The sequence below is a fragment of the Procambarus clarkii genome, chromosome 24 (assembly GCF_040958095.1).
Source record: "Procambarus clarkii isolate CNS0578487 chromosome 24, FALCON_Pclarkii_2.0, whole genome shotgun sequence".
Classification (NCBI taxonomy): Eukaryota; Metazoa; Arthropoda; class Malacostraca; order Decapoda; family Cambaridae; genus Procambarus; species Procambarus clarkii.
The window spans coordinates 39082776-39109901 of record NC_091173.1 but is presented as its reverse complement, the minus strand read 5'-3'; the positions used below and the strand labels follow the sequence as shown (position 1 = coordinate 39109901).

At 54.2% G+C, this 27126-nt stretch overlaps 1 protein-coding gene across 2 annotated transcripts; it reads right to left on the bottom strand.

The window, feature by feature from the left end:
* Positions 1-14: 14 nt before the first annotated feature.
* Positions 15-27126, bottom strand: LOC123761591 (integumentary mucin C.1). Of its 2 annotated transcripts, none has more exons than XM_045747609.2 (5): positions 26972-27126; positions 25958-26105; positions 25594-25644; positions 10498-10726; positions 15-2566 (listed from the first exon to the last, which is right to left on the bottom strand). In XM_045747609.2, exons 1-5 carry the CDS (start codon positions 26977-26979, stop codon positions 2526-2528), a joined length of 477 nt encoding a protein of 158 aa, XP_045603565.1. In that variant the 5' UTR covers positions 26980-27126; the 3' UTR covers positions 15-2525. The 2 variants fall into 2 exon arrangements, with proteins under 2 accessions (XP_045603565.1, XP_045603566.1); XM_045747610.2 differs by having other exon boundaries at positions 25958-26060.

Here is a 27126-nt window from a genome sequence, read left to right as displayed (position 1 = left end):
ATGAGTTAAACAAGTTTTAAGGCAAATTTGTTGTGTATTATGAAGACCGTCAAGTTTTTTCCCTTACCACTTAATGGTTGTCTACAGACTGTTACCTTACAAGTTAATGGTCGTCTGCAGACTGCTACCTTACAAGTTAATGGTTGTCTGCAGACTGTTACCTTACAAGTTAATGGTTGTCTGCAGACTGTTACCTTACAAGTTAATGGTCGTCTGCAGACTGTTACCTTACAAGTTAATGGTCGTCTGCAGACTGTTACCTTACAAGTTAATGGTTGTCTGCAGACTGTTACCTTACCACTTAATGGTTGTCTGCAGACTGTTACCTTACAAGCTAATGGTTGTCTGCAGACTGTTACCTTACAAGCTAATGGTTGTCTGCAGACTGTTACCTAACAAGCTAATGGTTGTCTACAGACTGTTACCTTACAAGCTAATGGTTGTCTGCAGACTGTTACCTTACAAGTTAATGGTTGTCTGCAGACTGTTACCTTACAAGTTAATGGTTGTCTACAGACTGTTACCTTACAAGCTAATGGTTGTCTACAGACTGTTACCTTACAAGCTAATGGTTGTCTATAGACTGTTACCTTACAAGTTAATGGCTGTCTGCAGAGTGTTACCTTACAAGCTAATGGTTGTCTACAGACTAGCCTAAGAAGTTAATGGTACCTGTGTTGCTTCATACATTGTTCTCTCACCTTCGCAAATAACGTGTTTCATGTATAGAATTAACAGTTAATAAGATATAACTGTTAACTACTGAACTGTGTGCTCAGCATGTAGTCAGCCATTGTCCTTGCTGTATACATGGTACATGATGCATTTCCTTTTTGTTCAAGATTGGCAACTATTGTCCTAGTACAGTCAAAAATTGTTCGAGTACTGGTAGCTATTGTACTAGTGCATGCTGCTACTGTACTAGTACAGGCAGCTATTGTACTAGTGCATGCAGCTATTGTCCTAGTACAGGCAGCTATTGTACTAGTACAGGCAGCTACTGTACTAGTACAGGCAGCTGTTGTACTAGTGCATGCAGCTATTGTCCTAGTACAGGCAGCTATTGTATTAGTGCATGCAGCTATTGTACTAGTACAGGCAGCTATTGTATTAGTGCATGCAGCTATTGTCCTAGTACAGGCAGCTATTGTACTAGTGCATGGAGCTATTGTACTAGTACAGGCAGCTATTGTATTAGTGCATGCAGCTATTGTACTAGTACAGGCAGCTATTGTATTAGTGCATGCAGCTATTGTCCTAGTACAGGCAGCTATTGTACTAGTGCATGGAGCTATTGTACTAGTACAGGCAGCTATTGTATTAGTGCATGCAGCTATTGTACTAGTACAGGCAGCTATTGTATTAGTGCATGCAGCTATTGTACTAGTACAGGCAGCTATTGTATTAGTGCATGCAGCTATTGTACTAGTACAGGCAGCTATTGTATTAGTGCATGCAGCTATTGTACTAGTACAGGCAGCTATTGTATTAGTGCATGCAGCTATTGTACTAGTACAGGCAGCTACTGTACTAGTACAGGCAGCTACTGTACTAGTACAGGCAGCTGTTGTACTAGTGCATGCAGCTATTGTCCTAGTACAGGCAGCTATTGTACTAGTACATTCAGCTATTGCATTAGTACAGGCAGCTGTTGTACTAGTACTGACAGCTATTGTCCCAGTACAGCCAACTATTGTCCCAGTACAGCCAACTATTGTCCCAGTACAGCCAACTATTGTCCCAGTACAGCCAACTATTGTCCCAGTACAGCCAACTATTGTCCCAGTACAGCCAACTATTGTCCCAGTACAGCCAACTATATTCCCAGTACAGCCAACTATTGTCTGTCTGATGACAGACAAATATAGTCTGACTGCAGCTAATTATTGTTCAAGTATCAACAACCTTTTTCCTAGAAAATAACGCTACTTTATTACTCTAAACTATTGTCACAGAGTAAGGTATTGTTTTGATACTTTTCCTTCGCTGCTAGGTTTGTTTCTTGAGAATTATTGATCAAAGTACTGTATTTAAGCTATTCAATGCTTAATTATGGAGAACTGTCCAAACTGCTCACAGTTGTCAATGACAGGAAGCTTACTTGAGGTGTTCAGATCACCTTAGCCGAGGGCAAGGCTTTCCGTTCCATCACACAGAGTGTAAAACAGTTACGCTGGGTACACCTGGGTTACATGGTGAGTACTGGTATTATGCTAACTATACTTCGGGCAACATGATGAGTACTGCTGTGATGGTGAGTATACCTTTGGTAACAAAGTGAGTAGACAACTGATCATATATGAGTGGTAACTATTCCTAGCAATTTTAAGAAAACATCCAAAATTTTCATCCCAAATGATATAAATTTTCCAGCAAGAAGTAGTGAAGGTAAACTCTGCAGGCGGGGCAGGCCAGCTGAGGCCAGGAGGGGGCACCAGGGTGCTCCTTCACCAGTTGTGGTCAGGAGGGGACATCGGGGTGCTCCTTCACCAGCTGTGGTCAGGAGGGGACATCGGGGTGCTCCTTCAGAAGCTGTGGCCACTGTGTATGTATCCTCCGCTGCTCCCTGTGGGTCACAAACGCACATATACACATTATGGACGTATCAAACCAAGACGGAAAAATCACTGAGTAAATTCGGTAACAAGGAAACAACAAATATTTGACCATTGTGAGGGAATGGTGAGTTTTGTGAGACGCTCAGTGTGAGCCCCTGCATTATTAACACAGTAAGATAACCACCAGAGCTGCGTTCACAAGATAACTCCCAGATCACAGATCAGGTGCTAGAGGTGCTATCAATGACTATAAGATATCAATCATAGTTACCATGTGTTACGAACCCGGATCCAGCGTCCGAGCACGGAGCAGTGACAACCACGCCATCTGTGGGTCAGCTCCCGAAACCCCCTCCAAACGGACGACGACACCTGGCGAGGACGGGATGTATGGGCCTCGAGGGCCAGTTTCTAGTCCGGTTCAGCGCTCAACACAGCCGCTGCTGACCTCTGGTGAGGTGGTGCTCAGACACCAGCGCCATCTATGGAGTGGATAGGTGGGCGTTTGTGTCTGAGCCTGTAAGTGAGGTGCCTTAGTGTGTCCCAGTTATTGATGACGTGTCTGCTTACAGAGTCGACCTGGGACTGCTGTGATGGAAGTTGAGTCAGTCTACCCGAGGCAGCCGTCTCCATACCTTGTACTTTGCTGCAGCAGTTGTGAAGTCGTCCCCCGGAAGAACACTGTGGTGTGTTACCCTGCCAGTGGAGTGGCCGTAGAAGGATTACCCGGGACCGACTGTTGGAGACGAACATCCACTGGGGTATTGAGGACAGGAGAGTGATTTGTGGTGTCACACGAAGCTCCTGTCTAGGGCGTTCCCCTTATATCGTTCGTGGCGTGGCCTGACCAGCGTTGCGGGCCCGGAACCTGCCAGCAGACCGGCTGGATTTGTGGTTGACGGCCTCCACGGCGGTGCCCCCAGTGGACCTGTGTTTTGGCTGACCTGTGGCCAGGGTAGGCTCAACTTCTCAGAAGAATTCGTTGTGAGGCCACGAAGAAGCACCGAGAACTCAGCACCGAGAGTTTTGGCACCAGAGTCTTCAGCAGAAGACAATGATTGTGGATAATCCCCTTGTATAGTGTTAATTCCCCTCCCCCTGTGTAACCTTTTTATATATTATTTATTGGTGGCGGACATTATATTATATGAAGTTCTTAACTTTCTTTCCCTTCCCCCTTTGAGTTTCTTGCGTCACGGATCACATCCCTTGAAAGCCACTACTGGCTTGGGGTCGGATATAACTTCCTCTAACAACATCAGAGTAAGAACCCCGTTGCGTGCCGAGAGGGCCGTAACATAATTGGCATCCCCAGCGGGATCCGTTCCCTTGTTAAGTATGTTTGACAGGGGTGGTGAAGTGGCGTAATCCCTGTATATAATTCCCCCTGTGTGACGATTGTGACATTATACGTCCTGTGCGGTGCTCAAGAGTGACTAAGTGCAATATTGAGTAGTGCGGTGCTCAGTGATTCAGTGCAATACTGTAGAGCGAAGGGTTCGCTGTGATTCAGTGCAATATTGGGTAGTGCGGTGCCCGTAGTAATTACGTGCAATATTGGCAAGTGCAGTGTTTGGTGCGATAACGTGCAATATTGTCGTAGAACAGTGCTCAGTGCGTGTTAAGTGCTAGTTGAGTGTTCCATCTGTGACAATGGCAGAAAAAGCTACCATCGATGATCTGGACGATGTTCAGGCTTTTCTGAACAGAGAGGACTGTCTTGCCAGATTAAAATATCTGAGCAAACCAGAGCTTGTACTAGTGAGCGCCTACCTGGAGATCAAGATCCGTGCCAGTGATTCTCGTGTGGAAATATTGTCCAAGGTTCACCGGCACTTGAAGGCAGAAGAGAAACGGGAAGGCGAGACTCCTAGTACGAAGGAAGGTGAGGAAATAGCTTCCATGGAAAAGGAAGATAAAGGCAGTGACATTGACAGTGATGCAGGTGAGCTGAATATAAGCTTGCTAACTGTCAAAATGCGTGCCTTGGAAATTAATCGAGAAATAGTGGAAGAAATTAGAAATGGAAAGAGAAAGACAAGATAAAGAATTGGCGATGAGGCGTTTAGAATTAGAACGAGAAAGAGAGAGAGAAGAACGAGAAAGAGAAAGAGAAGAACGAGAAAGAGAAGAGAAACGAGAGAGAGAAGAACGAGAAAGAGAAAGAGAAGAACGAGAAAGAGAAGAGAAACAGCGAGAGAGAGAAGAAAAAGAAAGACAGAGACAACATGAACTAGAAGTATTGCGATTAGGCGGTGGTCGGAGGCCAACAACGGACACCAGCGGTTTCGATCCGGTAAGGAACATCAAAATGGTCCCCAAATTCAATGAGAGGGAAGTTTCAAAGTTCTTTGCAGCCTTCGAGAAAGTCGCTGCCTCTTTGGAGTGGCCAAGGGAGAATTGGGCCATCATGATACAGTCAATCTTGACTGGGAAGGCCCAAATCGCCTACTCTATGTTATCCCTTGACGACTGCGGCGATTACGACAAGGTGAAGAAGGTTGTGCTCATGGCGTACCAATTGGTACCTGAGGCATACAGGCAGAAGTTCCGAAACCTGAAAAAGACCTCAGAGCACACTTTCACCGAATTCGCCACCATCAAGGAGCGACTTTTTCAGGAATGGTGTGCCTCTCGGAAGGTGGAGACCAAGGAAGACCTCGAGCAGCTGATACTGCTAGAGGACTTCAAGGATTGTTTGTCTGGAGACCTAAAAACGTACTTGGAAGAGCAGCAGGTAGGGACCTTGAGTGCGGCAGCCACCATGGCTGAGGAGTACATCCTGATTCATAGGCCGTCTGCTAAGTACGTCCCAAGGAATTACCAGCGCCGGTTTGACAGACCTCATGACGAAGAGGAAAGACCCGTCCCACAAAGTGCTAGGAAGACGCCCCCAAGTAGCCCTCGAAGAACAAGTCCTAGCAGTCCGAAACACCGGAGCCCGAGGAGGAATATGGTGTGCTGGACTTGTGGGCAGAAAGGGCATGTAGCTGCTAGGTGCCGAGGCAGAAGAGGTGGCAGCACACGTAGGGAGGTGATGATGATGAGCTGTGTAATACCACCAGCAGGAAGCCAGTCGACGACGACGCAGGAAGAACCCAGATTGTTTTCCCCTCACACTTCAGGCGGGTATGTATCGAGTGATCATACTGGTAGATCAGTTGTAGTGCTCAGAGATAGTGGAGTGGCCCAGTCCCTGATCGTGAAGAGCTCGTTACCCGAGGGAGTAAGTGTGGACGGGAGACAACAGGTTGTCCTGGTTGGGTTTCCTAGGACGCAGTATATCGCCCCCTTAGTGCCAGTACATCTCGACTCTCCTTATTTCAGCGGCACATGTGCGTTGGCAGTAGTCGATACCCTCCCTGTGGCTGGGATTGACGTGGTACTAGCCAACGACTTGGTGACAGATTGGAGCATCAATCTTCCCAAGGTCGTGGACGAGTCAGCCGAAACAGCAAGGTCGGAGGTGACAACAGGCAATGGTAATATCCAGGTAAAGACAGACCCGGATTGGAGTGTGTTTAATCCTTCCTCTCACCCGCAGATCGACGATATTCTAGCAGAGACTTCTAATTCTTCCCTCGACAAGAAACATGAGGTTACAATGGCAGAAGTACCTGAGCAAGAAGCGAGGCCTTGTGTGCAAGCACCCACGGATACCGAAGAGTCTGGAGTGAAGGCACCTGTGTACTTGCAGCCTGGCAAAGTACAATGTATGCTGAACCAGCCGGAGATTCCCCAGACGTCGGAGGTATGTGAGGTATGTGCAAAGTTTCTAGTGCCCTCTTTGGTCCAAACCAGGCTAATGGATGTAGCCGGCTATGGACATTACAGGCTCAGGAAGCTTATCCCTCAGGTAACCAAATGTTTCTTAGCGGTATCTTTGATTCTCGTATGTGCTCTCAGTAAGGATCAGTGGACGACCCGAAGGATGATGGCTCCCGTGAACATCGTGAAGAGATCCCAGGGATTAGAGACGTGCGCTATGAATGTTGCAGTCGAAGAAGGGACCTGGAAGGTGATGGGTGATACAGGAGGTACGAGAAATGATAATATGAGTGACTGTTTCCGACAGGTTGACACCCCCCGCGTGATTGCTGAGCCTCAATACAGCGTTATACGGAACGTTGGTCGACCTGACGTGGGCAGAGCGAATGCCATCTTCTGTGTGCAAGCAGCCCTGTTGAAACTAGATGTAAGCCTAGTAGAGGCGTATGCAGTAAGTATTGACTTACCCACTGTCGCTATCACTCTGAATTATCAGTCCCCTGTATTCCAGGTGCCCGACTCCCTGAAGGACCGCCGGATCGGTACTAGAAATGCCGTCTGTGTCCAGCCATCATCGGTGCCACGACATAGGGAAGTGTCGAGTCGCCCCAGATCGTGTCCACACCGATCCTTACTTGAGAGGTGTGAGATTATGCTCTGGATTAACATCTCGGTGGAGGTGTGGAGAAGTACATCAGGCAGGTCATTGCCTTACATCTGCAAGTTTCCTTTGTGTGAGAGTTCCCCAGTAGGACAGTTCTGTGGACGAGACAGCCTCGCCGTCCCAGTTTATGAAGCATGTGTGTCCATTTGGAGTTGTGTCGCCGTACTAATTTGGTTTGTGTTTCTTTTTCTAGAACCCCAAACCAAATTCCTTTTGGTGGGGAGGTGTTACGAACCCGGATCCAGCGTCCGAGCACGGAGCAGTGACAACCACGCCATCTGTGGGTCAGCTCCCGAAACCCCCTCCAAACGGACGACGACACCTGGCGAGGACGGGATGTATGGGCCTCGAGGGCCAGTTTCTAGTCCGGTTCAGCGCTCAACACAGCCGCTGCTGACCTCTGGTGAGGTGGTGCTCAGACACCAGCGCCATCTATGGAGTGGATAGGTGGGCGTTTGTGTCTGAGCCTGTAAGTGAGTTGCCTTAGTGTGTCCCAGTTATTGATGACGTGTCTGCTTACAGAGTCGACCTGGGACTGCTGTGATGGAAGTTGAGTCAGTCTACCCGAGGCAGCCGTCTCCATACCTTGTACTTTGCTGCAGCAGTTGTGAAGTCGTCCCCCGGAAGAACACTGTGGTGTGTTACCCTGCCAGTGGAGTGGCAGTAGAAGGATTACCCGGGACCGACTGTTGGAGACGAACATCCACTGGGGTATTGAGGACAGGAGAGTGATTTGTGGTGTCACACGAAGCTCCTGTCTAGGGCGTTCCCCTAATATCGTTCGTGGCGTGGCCTGACCAGCGTTGCGGGTCCGGAACCTGCCAGCAGACCGGCTGAATTTGTGGTTGACGGCCTCCACGGCGGTGCCCCCAGTGGACCGGTGTTTTGGCTGACCTGTGGCCAGGGTAGGCTCAACTTCTCAGAAGAATTCGTTGTGAGGCCACGAAGAAGCACCGAGAACTCAGCACAGAGAGTTTTGGCACCAGAGTCTTCAGCAGAAGACAACGATTGTGGATAATCCCCTTGTATAGTGTTAATACCCCTCCCCCTGTGTAACCTTTTTATATATTATTTATTGGTGGCGGACATTATATTATATGAAGTTCTTAACTTTCTTTCCCTTCCCCCTTTGAGTTTCTTGCGTCACGGATCACATCCCTTGAAAGCCACTACTGGCTTGGGGTCGGATATAACTTCCTCAAACAACATCAGAGTAAGAACCCCGTTGCGTCCCGAGAGGGCCGTAAAACCATGTACCAAGTCACCATCCACGAAGCTGAGAAAAGTATCCTGGGTGGGACCACGTACAGTGTCACTGGTGACGGACCACGTACAGTGTCACTGGTGTGGGACCACATACAGTGTCACTGGTGAGGGACCACATACAGTGTCACTGGTGAGGGACCACGTACAGTGTCACTGGTGAGGGACCACGTACAGTGTCACTGGTGAGGGACCACGTACAGTGTCACTGGTGTGGGACCACGTACAGTGTCACTGGTGAGGGACCACGTACAGTGTCACTGGTGTGGGACCACGTACAGTGTCACCAGTAACATGATGTTATGAGTTCTGGTATTATGGAGGCGCCAATGGCTAGGACTGGGCGAGACTCACCTCCGTGTCTGACGGGCGGCTTCACCAGGGTGAGGGACTCACCTCCGTGTCTGACGGGCGGCTTCACCAGGGTGAGGGACTCACCTCCGTGTCTGACGGGCGGCTTCACCTGGGTGAGGGACTCACCTCCGTGTCTGACGGGCGGCTCCACCAGGGTGAGGGACTCACCTCCGTGTCTGACGGGCGGCTTCACCAGGGTGAGGGACTCACCTCCGTGTCTGACGGGCGGCTTCACCAGGGTGAGGGACTCACCTCCTTGTCTGACGGGCGGCTTCACCAGGGTGAGGGACTCACCTCCGTGTCTGATGGGCGGCTTCACCAGGGTGAGGGACTCACCTCCGTGTCTGATGGGCGGCTTCACCAGGGTGAGGGACTCGCCTCCGTGTCTGACGGGCGGCTTCACCAGGGTGAGGGACTCACCTACGTGTCCGACGGGCGGCTTCACCAGGGTGAGGGACTCACCTCCGTGTCCGACGGGCGGCTTCACCAGGGTGAGGGACTCACCTCCGTGTCTGACGGGCGGCTTCACCAGGGTGAGGGACTCGCCTCCGTGTCTGACGGGCGGCTTCAGCAGGGTAAGGGACTCACCTCCGTGTCTGACGGGCGGCTTCACCAGGGTGAGGGACTCACCTCCGTGTCTGACGGGCGGCTTCACCAGGGTGAGGGGCTCACCTACGTGTCCGACGAGCGGCTTCACCAGGGTGAGGGACTCACCTACGTGTCCGACGGGCGGCTTCACCAGGGTGAGGGACTCACCTCCGTGTCCGACGGGCGGCTTCACCAGGGTGAGGGACTCGCCTCCGTGTCTGACGGGCGGCTTCACCAGGGTGAGGGACTCACCTACGTGTCCGACGGGCGGCTTCACCAGGGTGAGGGACTCACCTCCGTGTCTGACGGGCGGCTTCACCAGGGTGAGGGACTCACCTACGTGTCCGACGGGCGGCTTCACCAGGGTGAGGGACTCACCTACGTGTCCGACGGGCGGCTTCACCAGGGTGAGGGACTCACCTTCGTGTCTGACGGGCGGCTTCACCTGGGTGAGGGACTCACCTACGTGTCTGACGGGCGGCTTCACCTGGGTGAGGGACTCACCTACGTGTCCGACGGGCAGCTTCACCAGGGTGAGGGACTCACCTACGTGTCCGATGGGCGGCTTCACCAGGGTGAGGGACTCGCCTACGTGTCCGACGGGCGGCTTCACCAGGGTGAGGGACTCACCTCCGTGTCTGACGGGCGGCTTCACCAGGGTGAGGGACTCACCTCCGTGTCTGACGGGCGGCTTCACCAGGGTGAGGGACTCACCTCCGTGTCTGACGGGCGGCTTCACCAGGGTGAGGGACTCACCTCCGTGTCTGACGGGCGGCTTCACCAGGGTGAGGGACTCACCTCCGTGTCTGACGGGCGGCTTCACCAGGGTGAGGGACTCACCTACGTGTCCGACGGGCGGCTTCACCAGGGTGAGGGACTCACCTACGTGTCCGACGGGCGGCTTCACCAGGGTGAGGGACTCACCTCCGTGTCTGACGGGCGGCTTCACCAGGGTGAGGGACTCACCTCCGTGTCTGACGGGCGGCTTCACCAGGGTGAGGGACTCACCTCCGTGTCCGACGGGCAGCTTCACCAGGGTGAGGGACTCACCTACGTGTCCGACGGGCAGCTTCACCAGGGTGAGGGACTCACCTACGTGTCCGACGGGCGGCTTCACCAGAGTGAGGGACTCACCTACGTGTCCGACGGGCGGCTTCACCAGGGTGAGGGACTCACCTACGTGTCTGACGGGCGGCTTCACCAGAGTGAGGGACTCACCTACGTGTCCGACGGGCGGCTTCACCAGGCTGAGGGACTCACCTACGTGTCCGACGGGCGGCTTCACCAGAGTGAGGGACTCACCTACGTGTCCGACGGGCGGCTTCACCAGGGTGAGGGTTTGCTTCTGGAGAACTGTACTCGTCAGCAACTGCTTCACCGTTGCCGTTGTTGTCACCGTTGCTGTGGTTGTCACTGTTGCCGTTGTTGTCGTCGGTGTTGTTGTTATCACCGTTGCCGTTGATGTCACCGTCGCCGACACTGTCCACGTGACGTTCAGGGTTTTAGTCGCCGTTCTTGTTGCTGTTGTCGTCTGTATGTGACCAATAACTCGGAACAGTGACATGCTATACACGGTAAGTTATCATCAGCAGTGTTAATGTTATCTGCCCTCAGGCATGACTACGCCACACAAATTATCGTGGTAAGAGTCACTGTGAACGACTGTGCGGTTCACTAGTATTGTGCTCCTCTCCTAAGGACGCTGACAGTAGAGGCAGCGGGGAAGACTTGTGGACAAAATGCTGACTGTTCCACACAGAAATGACCCCATTATGTCCGACTAAAAACTTGTTGCATACAACTGCTAAGGAAATAATAAATGTTGTTCATCTAATCCAATTTCGTAATCTAACAGTGTTTAGGCCTAATAGAGTAAAAATATTGCCTTATCAAAGTAAACCTAACGTTTAATCTTAGTATTATAAACAATATAGTTGTTATATATTTTGTTTTGATGTGGCATAATATATGCTGTTATAGAGGACGGGTCACCAGGATGACGGGTCACCAGGATGACGGGTCACTAGGATGACGGGTCACCAGGTTGACGGGTCACCAGGATGACGGGTCACCAGGTTGACGGGTCACCAGGTTGACAGGTCACCAGGATGACGGGTCACCAGGTTGACGGGTCACCAGGTTGACGGGTCACCAGGTTGATGGGTCACCAGGTTGACGGGTCACCAGGTTGACGGGTCACCAGGTTGACGGGTCACCAGGTTGACGGGTCACCAGGTTGACGGATCACCAGGATGACGGGTCACCAGGATGACGGGTCACCAGGTTGACGGGTCACCAGGTTGACGGGTCACCAGGATGACGGGTCACCAGGATGACGGGTCACCAGGTTGACGGGTCACCAGGTTGACGGGTCACCAGGTTGACGGGTCACCAGGTTGACGGGTCACCAGGATGACGGGTCACCAGGTTGACGGGTCACCAGGTTGACGGGTCACCAGGTTGACGGGTCACCAGGATGACGGGTCACCAGGTTGACGGGTCACCAGGATGACGGATCACCAGGATGACGGGTCACCAGGTTGACGGGTCACCAGGTTGATGGGTCACCAGGTTGACGGGTCACCAGGTTGACGGGTCACCAGGTTGACGGGTCACCAGGTTGACGGGTCACCAGGTTGACGGATCACCACGATGACGGGTCACCAGGATGACGGGTCACCAGGTTGACGGGTCACCAGGTTGACGGGTCACCAGGATGACGGGTCACCACGATGACGGGTCACCAGGTTGACGGGTCACCAGGTTGACGGGTCACCAGGTTGAAGGGTCACCAGGTTGATGGGTCACCAGGATGACGGGTCACCAGGATGACGGGTCACCAGGTTGACGGGTCACCAGGTTGACGGGTCACCAGGTTGACGGGTCACCAGGTTGACGGGTCACCAGGTTGACGGGTCACCAGGATGACGGGTCACCAGGATGACCGGTCACCAGGATGACGGGTCACCAGGTTGACGGGTCACCAGGTGGACGGGTCACCAGGATGACGGGTCACCAGGATGACGGGTCACCAGGTTGACGGGTCATCAGGATGACGGGTCACCAGGATGACGGGTCACCAGGTTGACGGGTCACCAGGTTGACGGGTCACCAGGATGATGGGTCACCAGGATGATGGGTCACCAGGATGACGGGTCACCAGGTTGACGGGTCACCAGGATGACGGGTCACCAGGATGACGGGTCACCAGGTTGACGGGTCACCAGGTTGACGGGTCACCAGGTTGACGGGTCACCAGGTTGACGGATCACCAGGATGACGGGTCACCAGGATGACGGGTCACCAGGTTGACGGGTCACCAGGATGACGGGTCACCAGGTTGACGGGTCACCAGGATAACGGGTCACCAGGTTGACGGGTCACCAGGTTGACGGGTCACCTGGATGACGGGTCACCAGGTTGACGGGTCACCAGGTTGACGGGTCACCAGGATGACCGGTCACCAGGATGACGGGTCACCAGGTTGACGGGTCACCAGGTTGACGGGTCACCAGGATGACGGGTCACCAGGATGACCGGTCACCAGGTTGACGGGTCACCAGGATGACCGGTCACCAGGTTGACGGGTCACCAGGTTGACGGGTCACCAGGATGACGGGTCACCAGGTTGACGGGTCACCAGGATGACAATTTACCACACTGCCCACACACCAGAGTGCAGGCGTTCTCGCACCAGAGTGCAGGCGTCCACACACCAGAGTGCAGGCGTTCACACACCAGAGTGCAGGCGTTCACACACCAGAGTGCAGGCGTTCACACACCAGAGTGTAGGCGTCCACACACACGAGTGCAGGCGTCCACACACACCAGAGTGCAGGCATCTACACACCAGAGTTCAGGCCTCCACATATCAGACTGTAGGCGTCCACGCACCAGAGTGAAGGCGTCAATATCAGAATGAAGGCGACCACACACCAGAGTGAAGGCGTCCACACACCAGAGTGAAGGCGTCAACACCAGAGTGCAGGCGCCCTCGCACAAGAGTGCAGGTGTCCACACACCAGAGTGCAGGCCTCCAGACACCAGAGTGTAGGAGCCCACACACCAAAGTGCAAGCGACCACACACCAGAGTGCAGGTGTCCACACACCGGAGTGCAGGCGTCCACACACCAGAGTGTAGGCGTCCACACACCAGAGTGCAGCCGTCCACACACCGGGGTGCAGGCGTCCACATACCAGAGTGTAGGCGTCCACACACCAGAGTGCAGGCGTCCACACACACCAGAGTGTAGGCGTCCACTCACCAGAGTGAAGGCGTCCACACACCATAGTGCAGGCGTCCACACACCAGAGTGCAGGCGTCTACACACCAGAGTGAAGGCGTCCACACACCAGAGTAAAGGCGTCCACACACCAAGGTGAAGGCGTCCACACACCAGAGAGCAGGCGTTCACACACCAGAGTGCAGGCGTCCACACACCAGAGTTCAGGCCTCCACACACCAGAGTGCAGGCGTCCACACACCTGAGTGCAGGCGTCTTCACATCAGAGTAAAGGCGTCCACAAATCAGAGTGCAGGCGTCCACACACCATAGTGAAAGCGTTCACACCCCAGAATGTAGGCGTCCACACACCGGAAGCAAGGCGTCCACACACCAGAGTGTAGCCGTGCACACACCAAAGTGAAGGCGTCCACACACCAGAGAGCAGGCGTCCACACACCAGAGTGTAGGAGCCCACACACCAGAGTGTAGGCATCCACACACCAGAGTAAAGGCGTTCACACATCAGAGTGTAGGCGTCCACACACCAGAGTGTAGACGTCCACACACCAGAGTGCAGGCGTCCACACACACCAGAGTGTAGGCGTCCACACACCAGAGTGTAGGCATCCACACACCCGAGTGAAAGGCGTCCACACACCAGAGTGTAGGCGTCCACACACCAGAGTGTAGGCGTCCACACACCAAAATGAAAGGCGTCCAGACACCAGAGTGTAGGCGTCCACACACCAGAGTGAAAGGCGTCCACACACCAAAGTGTAGACGTCCACACACCAGAGTGTAGACGTCCACACACCAGAGTGCATGCGTCCACACACCAGACCGTAGGCGTCCACACACCAGAGTGTAGGCGTACAAACACCAGAATGAAGGCGTCCACACACCAGAGTGTAGGAGCCCACACACCAGAGTGAATTCGTCCACACACCAAAGTGCATGCGTCCACACACCAGAGTGTAGAAACCCACACACCAGAGTGCAGGCGTCCACACACCAGAGTGCAGGCGTCCACACACCAGTATGTAGGATCGCACACGCCAGAGTGTAGGAGCCCACACACCAAAGTGTAGGAATCCACTCATCAGAGTGTAAGCGTCCAGACACCAGAGTGCAGGCGTCCACACACCAGAGTGCAGGCGTCCAGACACCAGAGTGCAGGCGTCCACACACACCAGAGTGCAGGCGTTCACACACACCAGAGGGCAGGCGGCCACACACAAAAGGGTAGGCGTCCACACACACGAGTGCAGGCGTCCACACACCAGAGTGTAGGGGTACACACACCAGAGAGCAGGCGTCCACACACCAAAGTGCAGGCGTCCACACACTAGAATTTAGGAGCCCACACACCAGAGTGCAGGCGTCCACTCACCAGAGTGCAGGCGTCCACTCACCAGAGTGCAGGCGTCCACACACCAGTGTGTCGGAGTGCACACTGAAGAGTGTAGGAGCCCACACACCAGAGTGTAGGAATCCACTCATCAGAGTGTAAGCGCCCACACACCAGAGTGCAGGCGTCCACACACCAGAGTGCAGGCGTCCACACACAACAGTGCACGCGTTCACACACCAGAGTGCAGGCGTCCACACACCACAGTGCACGCGTCCAAACACACCAGAGTGCAGGCGTCCACACACACCAGAGGGCAGGCGTCCACACACCAGAGAGTAGGCGTCCACACACACGAGTGCAGGCGTCCACACACACCACAGTGCACGCGTCCAAACACACCAGAGTGCAGGCGTCCACACACACGAGTGCAGGCGTCCACACACACCAGAGAGCAGGCGTCCACACACCAGAGTGCAGGCGTCCACACACACCAGAGTGCAGGCGACCACACACACCGGAGGGCAGGCGTCCACATACCAGAGTGCAGACGTTCACACACCAGAGTGCAGGCATCCACACACCAGAGTTTAGGCGTCCACACACCAGAGTTTAGGCGTGTACACACCAGAGTGAAGGCGTCAATATCAGAGTGCAGGCGTCCGCACACCAGAGTGAAATCGTCCACAAACCAGAGTGAAGACGTCCACACACCAGAGTTCAGGCATCCACACACCAGAGTGCAAGCATCCACACACCAGAGTGCAGGCGTCCACACACCTGAGTGAGGGCGTCTTCACGTAAGTGTAAAGGCGTCAACAAATCAGAGTGCAGGAGTCCACACACCAGAGCGTAGGAGCCCACACTCCAGAGTGCAGGCGTCCACACACCAGAGTGTAGGAGCCCACACACCAGAGTGCAGGCGTCCACACACCAGAGTGTAGGAGCCCACACACCAGAGTGCAGGCGTCCACACACCAGAGTGTAGGAGCGAACACATCAGAGTGCAGGCGTCCACACATCAGAGTGTAGGAGCCCACACACCAGAGTGCAGGCGTCCACATACCAGAATGTAGGCGTCCACACTCACCAGAGTGCAGGCGTCCACTCACACCAAAGTGTAGGAGCCCACACACCAGAGTGCAGGCGTCCACACACCGGAGTGCAGGTGTCCTCTCACCAGAGTAATGGCGTCCACACACCAGAGTGCAGGCGTCCACACACCAGAGTGCAGGCGTCCACACACCAGAGTGTAGGCGTCCACACACCAGAGTGTAGGCGTACACACACCAGACTGAAGGCGCCACACACCATAGTGCAGGCGTCCACATACCAGAGTAAAGGCGTAAACATATCAGAGTGCACGCGTCCACACACGAGAGTGCAGGCGTCCACACACCAGAGTTTAGGCGTCCACACACACGAGTGCAGGCGTCCACACACCAGAATTCAGGCCTCCACATTTCAGAGTGTAGGCGTCCACAAACCAGAGTGCAGGCGTCCACACACCAAAGTGCAGGCGTCCACACACCAGAGTGAAGTCGTCCACACACCAGAGTGCAGGCGTCCACACACCAGAGTGCAGGCGTCCACACACAAGAGTGTAGGCGTCCACACACCAGAGTGTAGGCGTACACACACCAGACTGAAGGCGCCACACACCATAGTGCAGGCGTCCACACACCAGAGTGAAGGCGTCAATATCAGAGTGCCGGCGTCCTCGCACCAGAGTGCAGGCGTCCACACACTAGAGTGCAGGCGTCCTCGCACAAGAGTAGAGGCGTCCACACACCTGAATGCAGGCGTCCATACACACCAGAGTGCAGGCGACCACACACCAGAGTTTAGGCGTCCACACACCAGAGTGTAGGCGTCCACACACCAGAGTGCAGGCGTCCACACGCACCAGAGTGCAGGCTTCCACACACCAAAGTGCAGGCCTCCACATATCAAAGTGCAAGGGTCCACACCCCAGAGTGAAGGCGTCCACACACCAAAGTGCAGGCGTCAACACACCAGAGTGCAGACGTCCATACACCAGAGTGAAGGCGTCAACACACAAGAATAAAGGCGTCCACACACCAGAGTGCAGGTGCCCACACACTAGAGTGTAGGCGTCTACACACCAGAGTGCAGGCGTCCACACACCAGAGTGTAGGCGTTCACACACCAGAGTGTAGGAACCCACACACCAGAGTGTAGGAGTCCACACACCAGAGTGTAGGAGCCCACACACCAGAGTGCAGGCGTCCAATCACCAGAGTGTAGGCGTCCATACACCAGAGTGCAGGAACCCAACACACCAGAGTGTAGGCGTCCACACACACCAGAGTGTAGGAGTTCACACACCAGAGTGCAGGCGTCCACACACCAGAGTGTAGGAGCTCACACACCAGAGTGTAGGAATCCACTCATCAGAGTGTAAGCGTCCAGATACCAGAGTGCGGGCGTCCACACCCCAGAGTGCAGGCGTCCACACACCAGAGTGCAGGCGTCCACACACCAGAGTGCAGGCGTCCACACACCAGAGTGCAGGCGTCCACACACACCAGAGTGCAGGCGAGTGCAAGAGTGTAGGAACCTACACACCAGAGTGTAGGAGCCCATACACCAGATTGTAGGAACCCACACACCATAGTGCAAGAACCCACTCACCAGAGTGTAAGAGACCACTCACCAGAGTGTAGGCATCCACTCACCAGAGTGTAGGCGTCCACACACCAGAGTGTAGGCGTCCACACACCAGAGTGCAGGCGTCCAAACACACCAGAGTGTGGGAGCCCACACACAAGAGTGCAGGCGTCTTCGGACCAGAGAGCAAGCGTCCACACACACCAGAGTGCAGGCGTCCACATAACAGAATGCAGAAGACCACACACCAGGGTGAAGGGTTCCACACACCAGAGTTAAGGCGTCCACACACCAGAGTGCAGGCGTTCACACACACCAGAGTGCAAGCGTCCACATAACAGAGTGCAGGAGACCACACACCAGAGTGAAAGCGTACACACACCAGATTGCAGGCGTCCACACGCCAGAGTGAAAGCGTCCAAACACCAGAGTGCAGACGTCCACACCAGAGTGCAGACGTCCACACACCAGAGTGCAGGCGTCCACACACACACCAGAGTGTAGGAACCAACACACCGGAGTGCAGGCGTCCACACACCAGAGTTCAGGCGTCCACACACCAGAGTTCAGGCATCCACACACTATAGTGCAGGCGTCCAGACACACCAGAGTGCAGGCGTCCACATAACAGAGTGCAGGAGACCACACACCAGAGTGAAGGCGTTCACACACCAGAGTACAGGTATCCAAACACCGGAGTGAAAGCGTACACACACCAGACTGCAGGCGTCCACACACCACAGGGAAAGCGTCCACACACCAGAGGGAAGGCGCCCAAACACACCTGAGTGTAGGAGCCCACACAGAAGAGTGCAGGCGTCCTCGGACCAGAGTGCAAGCGTCCTCGCACCAGAGTGCAGGCGTCCACACAACAGAGTGCAGGCGTCCACACACACCAGAGTGCATGCGTCCACACACCAGAGTTTAGGAGCCCCACACACCAGAGTGCAGGCGTCCAAACTCACCAGAGGGTAGGAGCCCACACACAAGAGTGCAGGCGTCCTCGGACTAGAGTGCAAGCGTCCTCGCACCAGAGTGCAGGCATCCACACAACGGAGTGCAGGCGTCCTCGCACCAGAGTAGAGGCATCCACACACCAGAGTGCAGGCGTCCACACACACCAGAGTTCAGGCGTCCACACACCAGAGTGTAGGCGTCCACACACCAGAGTGCAGGCTTCCACACACCAGAGTGCAGGCCTCCACATATCAAAGTGTAGGCGTCCACACACCAGAGTGAAGGCGTCCAGACACGAGAGTGTAGGCGTCCACACACAAGAGTGTAGGCGTCCCCACACATTACAGTGCATGTATCCACACACACCAGAGTACAGTCGTCCACACACAAGAATGAAGGCGTCCACACACCAGAGTGCAGGCGCCCACACACTAAAGTGTAGGCGTCCACACACCACAGTGTAGGCGTCCACACACCAGAGTGTAGGCGTCCACACACCACAGTGTAGGAACCCACACACCAGAGTGTTGGCGTCCACACACCAGAGTGTAGGAGCCCACACACCAGAGTGTATTCGTCCAAACACCAAAGTGCAGGAGTCCAAACCCCAGAGTGTAGGCGTCCACACACCAGAGTGCAGGCATCCACACACCAGACTGTAGGCGTCCACGCACCAGAGTGCAGGCGTCCACACACCAGAGTGTAGGTGTCCACACACCAGAGTGTAGGAACCCACACACCAGAGTGTTGGCGTCCACACACCAGAGTGTAGGAGCCCACACACCAGAGTGCAGGCGTCCACTCACCAGAGTGCAGGCGTCCACACACCAGAGTGTAGGAACCCTGCACTCCAGAGTGTAGGAGTCCACACACAAGAGTGCAGGCGTCCACACACCAGAGTGTAGGAGCCCACACACCAGAATGCAGGAGCGCACACACAAGAGTATAGGCGTCCACACACACCAGAGTGCAGGCGTCCACACACCAGGGTGTAGGAGCCAACACACCAGAGTGCAGGCGCCCTCGCACCAGAGTGCAGGCGTCCAAACACCAGAGTGCAGGCGTCCTCGCACTAGAGAGCAGGCGTCCTCACACTAGAGTGCAGTCATCCTCGCACCAGAGTGCTGGCGTCGACACACCAGGGTGCTGGCGTCGACACACCAGAGTGCAGGCGTCCACACATCAGAGTGTAGCCGTCCACACACCAGAGTGCTAGCGTCCAAAAACCAGAATGTAGGCGTCCACATATCAGAGTGCAGGGGTCCACACACCAGAGTGTAGGCGTCCACAGACACGAGTGCAGGCGTCCACACACACCAGAGAGCAGGCGTCCACACACCAGAGTGTAGGCGTCCACATATTAGAGTGCAGGGGTCCACATATCAGAGTGTAGGCGTCCACACACCAGAGTGCAGGCGTCAACACACACTGGAGTGCAGACGTCCACACACCAGAGTGCAGAAGTCCGCACACCAGTGTGCAGGCGTCCACACATCAGAGTGTAGTCGTCAACACACCAGGGCGTAGGCATCCACAAACCAGAGTGCAAGCGTCCACACACCAGAGTGCAGGCGTCCAAACACCAGAGTGCAGGCATCCACATATCAGAGTGCAGGCGTCCACACACCAGAGTGAAGGCGTTCACACAACAGAGTGTAGGCGTCCACACACCAGAGTGCAGGCGTCCACACACCAGAGAGCAGGCGTCCACACACCAGAGTGTAGGCGTCCACACACTAGAGTGCAGGCTTCCACACACCAGAGTGCAGGCCTCCACATATCAAAGTGTAGGTGTCCACACACCAGAGTGAAGGCGTCCAGACACCAGAGTGTAGGCGTCCACATATTAGAGTGCAGGGGTCCACATATCAGAGTGTAGGCGTCCACACACCAGAGTGCAGGCGTCAACACACACTGGAGTGCAGACGTCCACACACCAGAGTGCAGAAGTCCACACACCACTGTGCAGGCGTCCACACATCAGAGTGTAGTCTTCAACACACCAGAGTGTAGGCGTCCACACACAAGAGTGCAGGCGTCCTCGCACCAGAGTAGAGGCATCCACACACCAGAGTGCAAGCGTCCACACAAACCAGAGTGCAGGCGTCCTCGCACTAGAGTGCAGGCGTCCTCGCACCAGAGTGCAGGCGTCCACACACCAGAGTGCAGGCGTCCACAAACCAGAGTGTAGGCGCCCACATATCAGAATGCAGGCGTCCACACACCAGAGTGTAGGCGTCCACACACACGAGTGCAGGCGTCCACACACACCAGAGAGCAGGCGTCCACACACCAGAATTCAGGCCTCCACATATCATAGTGTAGGCGTCCACAAACCAGAGTGAAGGCTACCACACTGCACAGTGCAGGCGTCCACACATCAAAGTTCAGGCGTCCACACACCAGAGTGAAGTCGTCCACACACCAGATTGCAGGCGTCCTCACACCAGAGTGCGGTCGTCCACACACCAGAGTGTAGGCGTCTACACACCAGAGTGTAGGAGTCCACACACCAGAGTGAAGGCGTCCACACACCATAGTGCAGGCGTCCACACACCAGAGTGAAGGCGTCAATATCAGAGTGCAGGCGTCCGCACACCACAGTGCAAGCGTCCACAAATCAGAGTTCAGGCGTCCACACACCAGAGTTCAGGCGTCCACACACCAGAGTGCAGGCGTCCACACACCGGAGTGCAGGCGTTCTCGCACCAGAGTAGAGGCGTCCACACACCTGAGTGCAGGCGTCCACACACCAGAGTGAAGGCGTCAATATCAGAGTGCAGGCGTCCGCACACCAGAGTGCAGGCGTCCACAAACCAGAGTGCAGGCGCCCTCGCACCAGAGTGCAGGCATCCTCTCACCAGAATGCAGCCGTCCACACACCAGAGTGCAAGCGTCCTCGCACAAGAGTAGAGGCGTCCACACACCAGAGTGCAGGCGTCCACACACACCAGAGTACAGGCGTCCACACACCAGAGTGTAGGCGTCCACATATCAGAGTGCAGGCATCCACTCACCAGAGTGCAGGCGTCCACACATCAGAGTGTAGACGTCCACACACCAGAGTGCAGGCGTCCACACGCACCAGAGTTCAGGCGTTCACATACCAGAGTGCAGGCCTCCACATATCAAAATGCAGGCGTCCACACACCAGAGTGAAGGCGTCCACACACCAAAGTGCAGGCGTCAACACACCAGAGTGCAGACGTCCATACACCAGAGTGAAGGCGCCCACACACAAAAGTGCAGGCGTTCACACACCAGAGTGCAGGTGTCCACACAACAGAGTGTAGGCGTTAACACACCAGAGTGAAAGCGTCAACATCAGAGTGCAGGCGTCCACACACCAAAGTGCAGGCGTCCACACACAAGAATGAAAGCGTCCACACACCAGAGTGCAGGCGCCCACACACTAGATTGTAGGCGTCCACACACCAGAGTGTAGGCGTCCACACACCAGAGTGTGGGCGTCCACACACCGCAGTGTAGGAACCCACACACCTGAGTGTAGGCGTCCACACACTAAAGTGCAGGAGTCCAAACCCCAGAGTGTAGGCGTCCACACACCAGAGTGCAGGCATCCACACACCAGACTGTAGGCGTCCACACACCAGAGTGTAGGCGTCCACACACCAAAGTGCAGGAGTCCATACCCCAGAGTGTAGGCGTCCACTCACCAGAGTGCAGGCGTCCACACACCAGAGTGTAGGAACCCTACACACCAGAGTGTAGGAGTCCACACACCAGAGTGCAGGCGTCCACACACCAGAGTGTAGGAGCCCACTCACCAGAATGTAGGAGCGCACACACCAGAGTATAGGCGTCCACACACACCAGAGTGCAGGCGTCCACACACCAGAGTGTAGGTGCCACCACACCAGAGTGCAGGCGCCCTCGCACTAGAGTGCAGGCGTCCACACACCAGAGTGCAGGCGTCCACACACCAGCGTGCAGGCGTCCACACACCAGAGTGCAGGCGTCCACACACCAGAGTGCAGGCCTCCACACTCCGGAGTGTAGGTGTCCACACACCAGAGTACAGGCGTCCACACACCGGAGTGAAGGCGTCCACACACCAGAGTACAGGCGTCATCACACCAGAGTGCAGGCATCCATACACCAGAGTGAAGGCGTCCACACACAGAGTGCATGCGTCCACACACCAGAGAGCAGGCGTCCACACACCAGAGTGCAGGCGTTCACACACACCAGAGTGCAGGCGTCCACACACCTGAGTGCAGGCGTCCACACACCAGAGTGCAGGCGTCTACACACCAGAGTGCAGGCGTCTACACACCAGAGTGCAGGCGTCTACACACCAGAGTGCTGGCGTCTACACACCAGAGTGCAGGCGTCAATACACCAGAGTACAGGCGTCTGCACACCTGAGTGCAGGCGTCTACACACCAGAGTGCAGGCGTCCACACACCAGAGTGTGGTAACCCACACACCAGAGTGTAGGAACCCACACACCAGAGTGCAGGCGTCCACACACACCAGAGTGTAGGACCCCATACACCAGAGTGCAGGCGTCCACACACCAGAGTGCAGGCGTCCACACACCAGAGTGCAGGCGTCCACACACACCAGAGTGTAGGAGCCCATACACCAGAGTGCAGGCGTCCACACACCAGAGTGAAGGCGTCTACACACCAGAGTGCAGGCGTCAACACACCAGAGTGCAGGCGTACACGCACCCGAGTGTAGGCGTCCACATATCGGAGTGCAGGCGTCCACACATCAGAGTGCAGGCGTACTTACACCGGAGTGTCGGCGTCCACACACCAGAGTGTAGGCGTCCACACACCAGAGTGCAGGCGTCCACACTCCGAAGTGTGGGCGTCCACACACCAGAGTGCAGGCGTCCACACACACCAGAGTGCAGGCTTCCACACACCAGATTGCAGGCCTCCACATGTCAGAGTGTAGACGTCCACACACCAGAGTGAAGGCGTCCACACACCAGAGTACAGGCGTCCACACACCAGAGTGCAGGCATCCATACACCAGAGTGAAGGCGTCCACACACAGAGTGCATGCGTCCACACACCAGAGTGCAGGCGACCACACATCAGAGTGCAGGCGTCTACACACCAGAGTGAAGGCGTCAACATCAGAGTGCAGGCGTCCACACACCAGAATAGGCGTCCACACACCAGAGTGTAGGCGTCCACACACCAGAGTGCAGGCGACCACACATCAGAGTGCAGGCGTCTACACACCAGAGTGAAGGCGTCAACATCAGAGTGCAGGCGTCCACACACCAGAATAGGCATCCACACACCAGAGTGTAGGCGTCCACACACCAGAGTGCAGGCGTCCACACACCAGAGTGTAGGCGTCCACCCACAGAGTGTAGACGTCCACACACCAGAGTGCAGGTGTCCACACACCAGAGTGTTGGCGTCCACCCACAGAGTGTTGGCGTCCACACACCAGAGTGTTGCCGTCCACACTCCAGATTGTAGGCGTCCACCCACAGAGTGTAGGCGTCCACACACAAGAGTGCAGGCGTCCACACTCCAGAGTGTAGGCGTCCACCCACAGAGTGTAGGCGTCCACACACCAGAGTGCAGGCGTGCACACTCCAGAGTGTAGGCGTCCACCCACAGAGTGTAGGCGTCCACACACCAGAGTGCAGGCGTCCACACTGCAGAGTGTAGGCGTCCACACACCAGAGTACAGGCGTCCACACACAACAGAATGCAGGCTTCCACACACCAGAGTGCAGGCCTCCACATGTCAGAGTGTAGACGTCCACACACCAGAGTGAAGGCGTCCACACACCAGAGTACAGGCGTCCACACACCAGAGTACAGGCGTCCACATATCAGACTGCCGGCGTCCACACTCCAGAGTACAGGCGTCCACATATCAGACTGCCGGCGTCCTCACTCCAGAGTGAAGGCGTTCACACACCAACGTTGGGGCCTCGTAGCCTGGTGGATAGCGCGCAGGACTCGTAATTCTGTGGCGCGGGTTCGATTCCCGCACGAGGCAGAAACAAATGGGCAAAGTTTCTTTCACCCTGAATGCCCCTGTTACCTAGCAGTAAATAGGTACCTGGGAGTTAGTCAGCTGTCACGGGCTGCTTCCTGGGGGTGGAGGCCTGGTCGAGGACCGGGCCGCGGGGACACTAAAGCCCCGAAATCATCTCAAGATAACCTCAAGATAACCAGAGTGTAGGTGTCCACACACCAGAGTGCAGGCGTCCACACACACCAGAGTGTAGGAGCCCACACACCAGAGTGCAGGCGTCCACACACACGAGAGTGTAGGAGACCACACACCAGAGTGAAGGCGTCCACACACCAGAGTGTAGGAACCAACACACCAGAGTGTAGGAGCCTACGCACCAGAGTGTAGGCGTCCACAAACTAGAGTGTAGGCGTCCACCCACAGAGTGTAGGCGTCAACACACCAGAGTGCAGGTGTCCACACACCAGAGTGTAGGCGTTCACCCACAGAGTGTAGGCGTCCACACACCAGAGTGCAGGCGTCAACACACCAGAGTGCAGGCGTCCACACACACCAGAGTGCAGACGTCCACACACCAGAGTGCAGGCGTCTACACACCAGAGTGCAGGCGTCCACACACCATAGCGCAGGCTATACGTCAAACCTTATTATGACACCTGTTGGAGCTTCGAGACTCCCATCGGTGACTCCAATAAACTTCCAGCCTGTATAACCTTTGTCCTGTCATTGGCTGAGTCTGTTGTCTGGTATTCTTTAGTTCACTGGTTCAAATCCTCACGTTGCTCTAAGTGATTTTCTCGTTGCTAAGCAATAGCTTGTTGTTGTGTATAAGTGATATATATTGATCATGTGGAAGATCTGAACATTACAGAAGTTTAGATATTTGGTAAGCTGAGAAAATATTAACCAATATAAACATTCTACACCTCAAACACACAGAAGACACCAAGCGTGAGCACACCGAGCGTGTAGCAACAGTGTAGGAGTGTAGGAGCCATCACACTCCTACACTGTACATGTGTCCAGGAACCTCCCCAGACCTCCCGCAGCACCACCGGAAAAGTCTGATATTAGAGAGCTAAGATAGTAGAAGATAGAACAAATTCCCAAGTGACGAAAGACTAGACAATAGTCTGCAGAATTTAGCCTCGAGGTTACCTGGAAGTGACAGTATCTGCCCATATACCTCGCTACACCTGCAATGATATATTCACTTATTTTGTTCATTGTGCATTATACATGAGGATATTACTGACCTGTATATCAGTCTCCGTGCTGACCACATACTGCACCTGGGTGGGACACGCCTGCGGGACAAGCCAACCTCATATATAATAAACACAGTTGGAATATATTGAACATTTTAGTTCATAATGATTATCTTATGCTATGAACAACAATTATTTACCCCGTGAACATTATCATAATAAACATCTGTTACTATAACTTTTGTTCAAGGCAGAGTTTTCTAGGAATATCATTACTGAAGCGACGCTAATTAAACACCTGTCTTCATCATATATAGTACATGTAGTAAGTAGCTGAACTATGTTTTGTAAATAATAGTCTACATGAGGTTTTGCATAGCATGTTTACATATAATCAATAACCAGTGATAACCTGAAGTTGTCCATGGATGACAGGATGACCCTGGTGACCATGGTGGGTGGCGCTGACTAAGGCTGTCGCTGCCACCACCACCATCACCGCCTGCACCAACAATCTGCTGGGCATGAGAGAATACTGTGTCACCATCGCAATATTGCCCCTGGAAAATATAAAAGGAGATAATTAGAGTTGATTTGGAGAATAGGGAATTGAACGCTGACCTGCAGGACGCAACATGCTCTCTTCTTCAACCTCACAAAACACTCATCTACGGTACAACTAAAAATTTATGGAAACTCCTACCTAAATTTAAATTGTAAATTTTGCCCCGAGGGGGCGAGCTTATTTGGCAGCGCCACTTATCCCTTGAGTGGACATACAGCCATAGCAGCATATACAACACTCCCCAATAGGACGAAAATCCGATATGGTTTTGTTCATCCTGTCCTTGTACCCAGACACAGCAGGGATTTGCTTAACTGTCTCAAGTGAGCAGCTTCTCAAACAAGAAGATTAGCATTTGTGAACCCTTAAAATCATACGTTATCTTGCGGGTGCCAAATGAGGGGAATCTTTTAAGGAACAGTATCAATATATGACAAATAATGTTTTCCAAACTCAAACAATGTGGGGTTTATTATTCTACACATATTTAGGATGTCTCTCAGATGTTTACAGTCTCGTAGATAGTGGTCAAGGCGGTGTCCGTCACTCTCACAACAGATTCTGCAACTCCTTTGCTCAACTGTTGTTTCAATTCCAAATCTCCATGGATAACTGTATCCAAGACGGATTCTAGCTATTACTGATTCTCTCCCGCGGCCACCTCCTTTTCTTCCATATTGGTTGGGATTACCAACTGCAACCATATCGTACCATCGTACAGATTCACTGATTTGTGCTTCTATCCTCCTTTCCTCAGTTACCTTGTCACGGTGATGTTGCCTGACAATATCTTTAATTTGTAGAAGAGTCTTGGGTATTAAGTATTCAACCTAACACTGGGTGTGATGTTTGCTTACATACCTGAGCATGTCGCGGGTGGTTTTGATGGTTATAAAGGAATGGTACAAGTGCACCAGCTCCAAGACAAGACTGAAAAAGGCCTTCACAAGATGTGTCGCAGGTGTGTCGCAGGTGGATCAGTAAAGAGGAAGATGTGGAGGGGCTGGACACGCCGG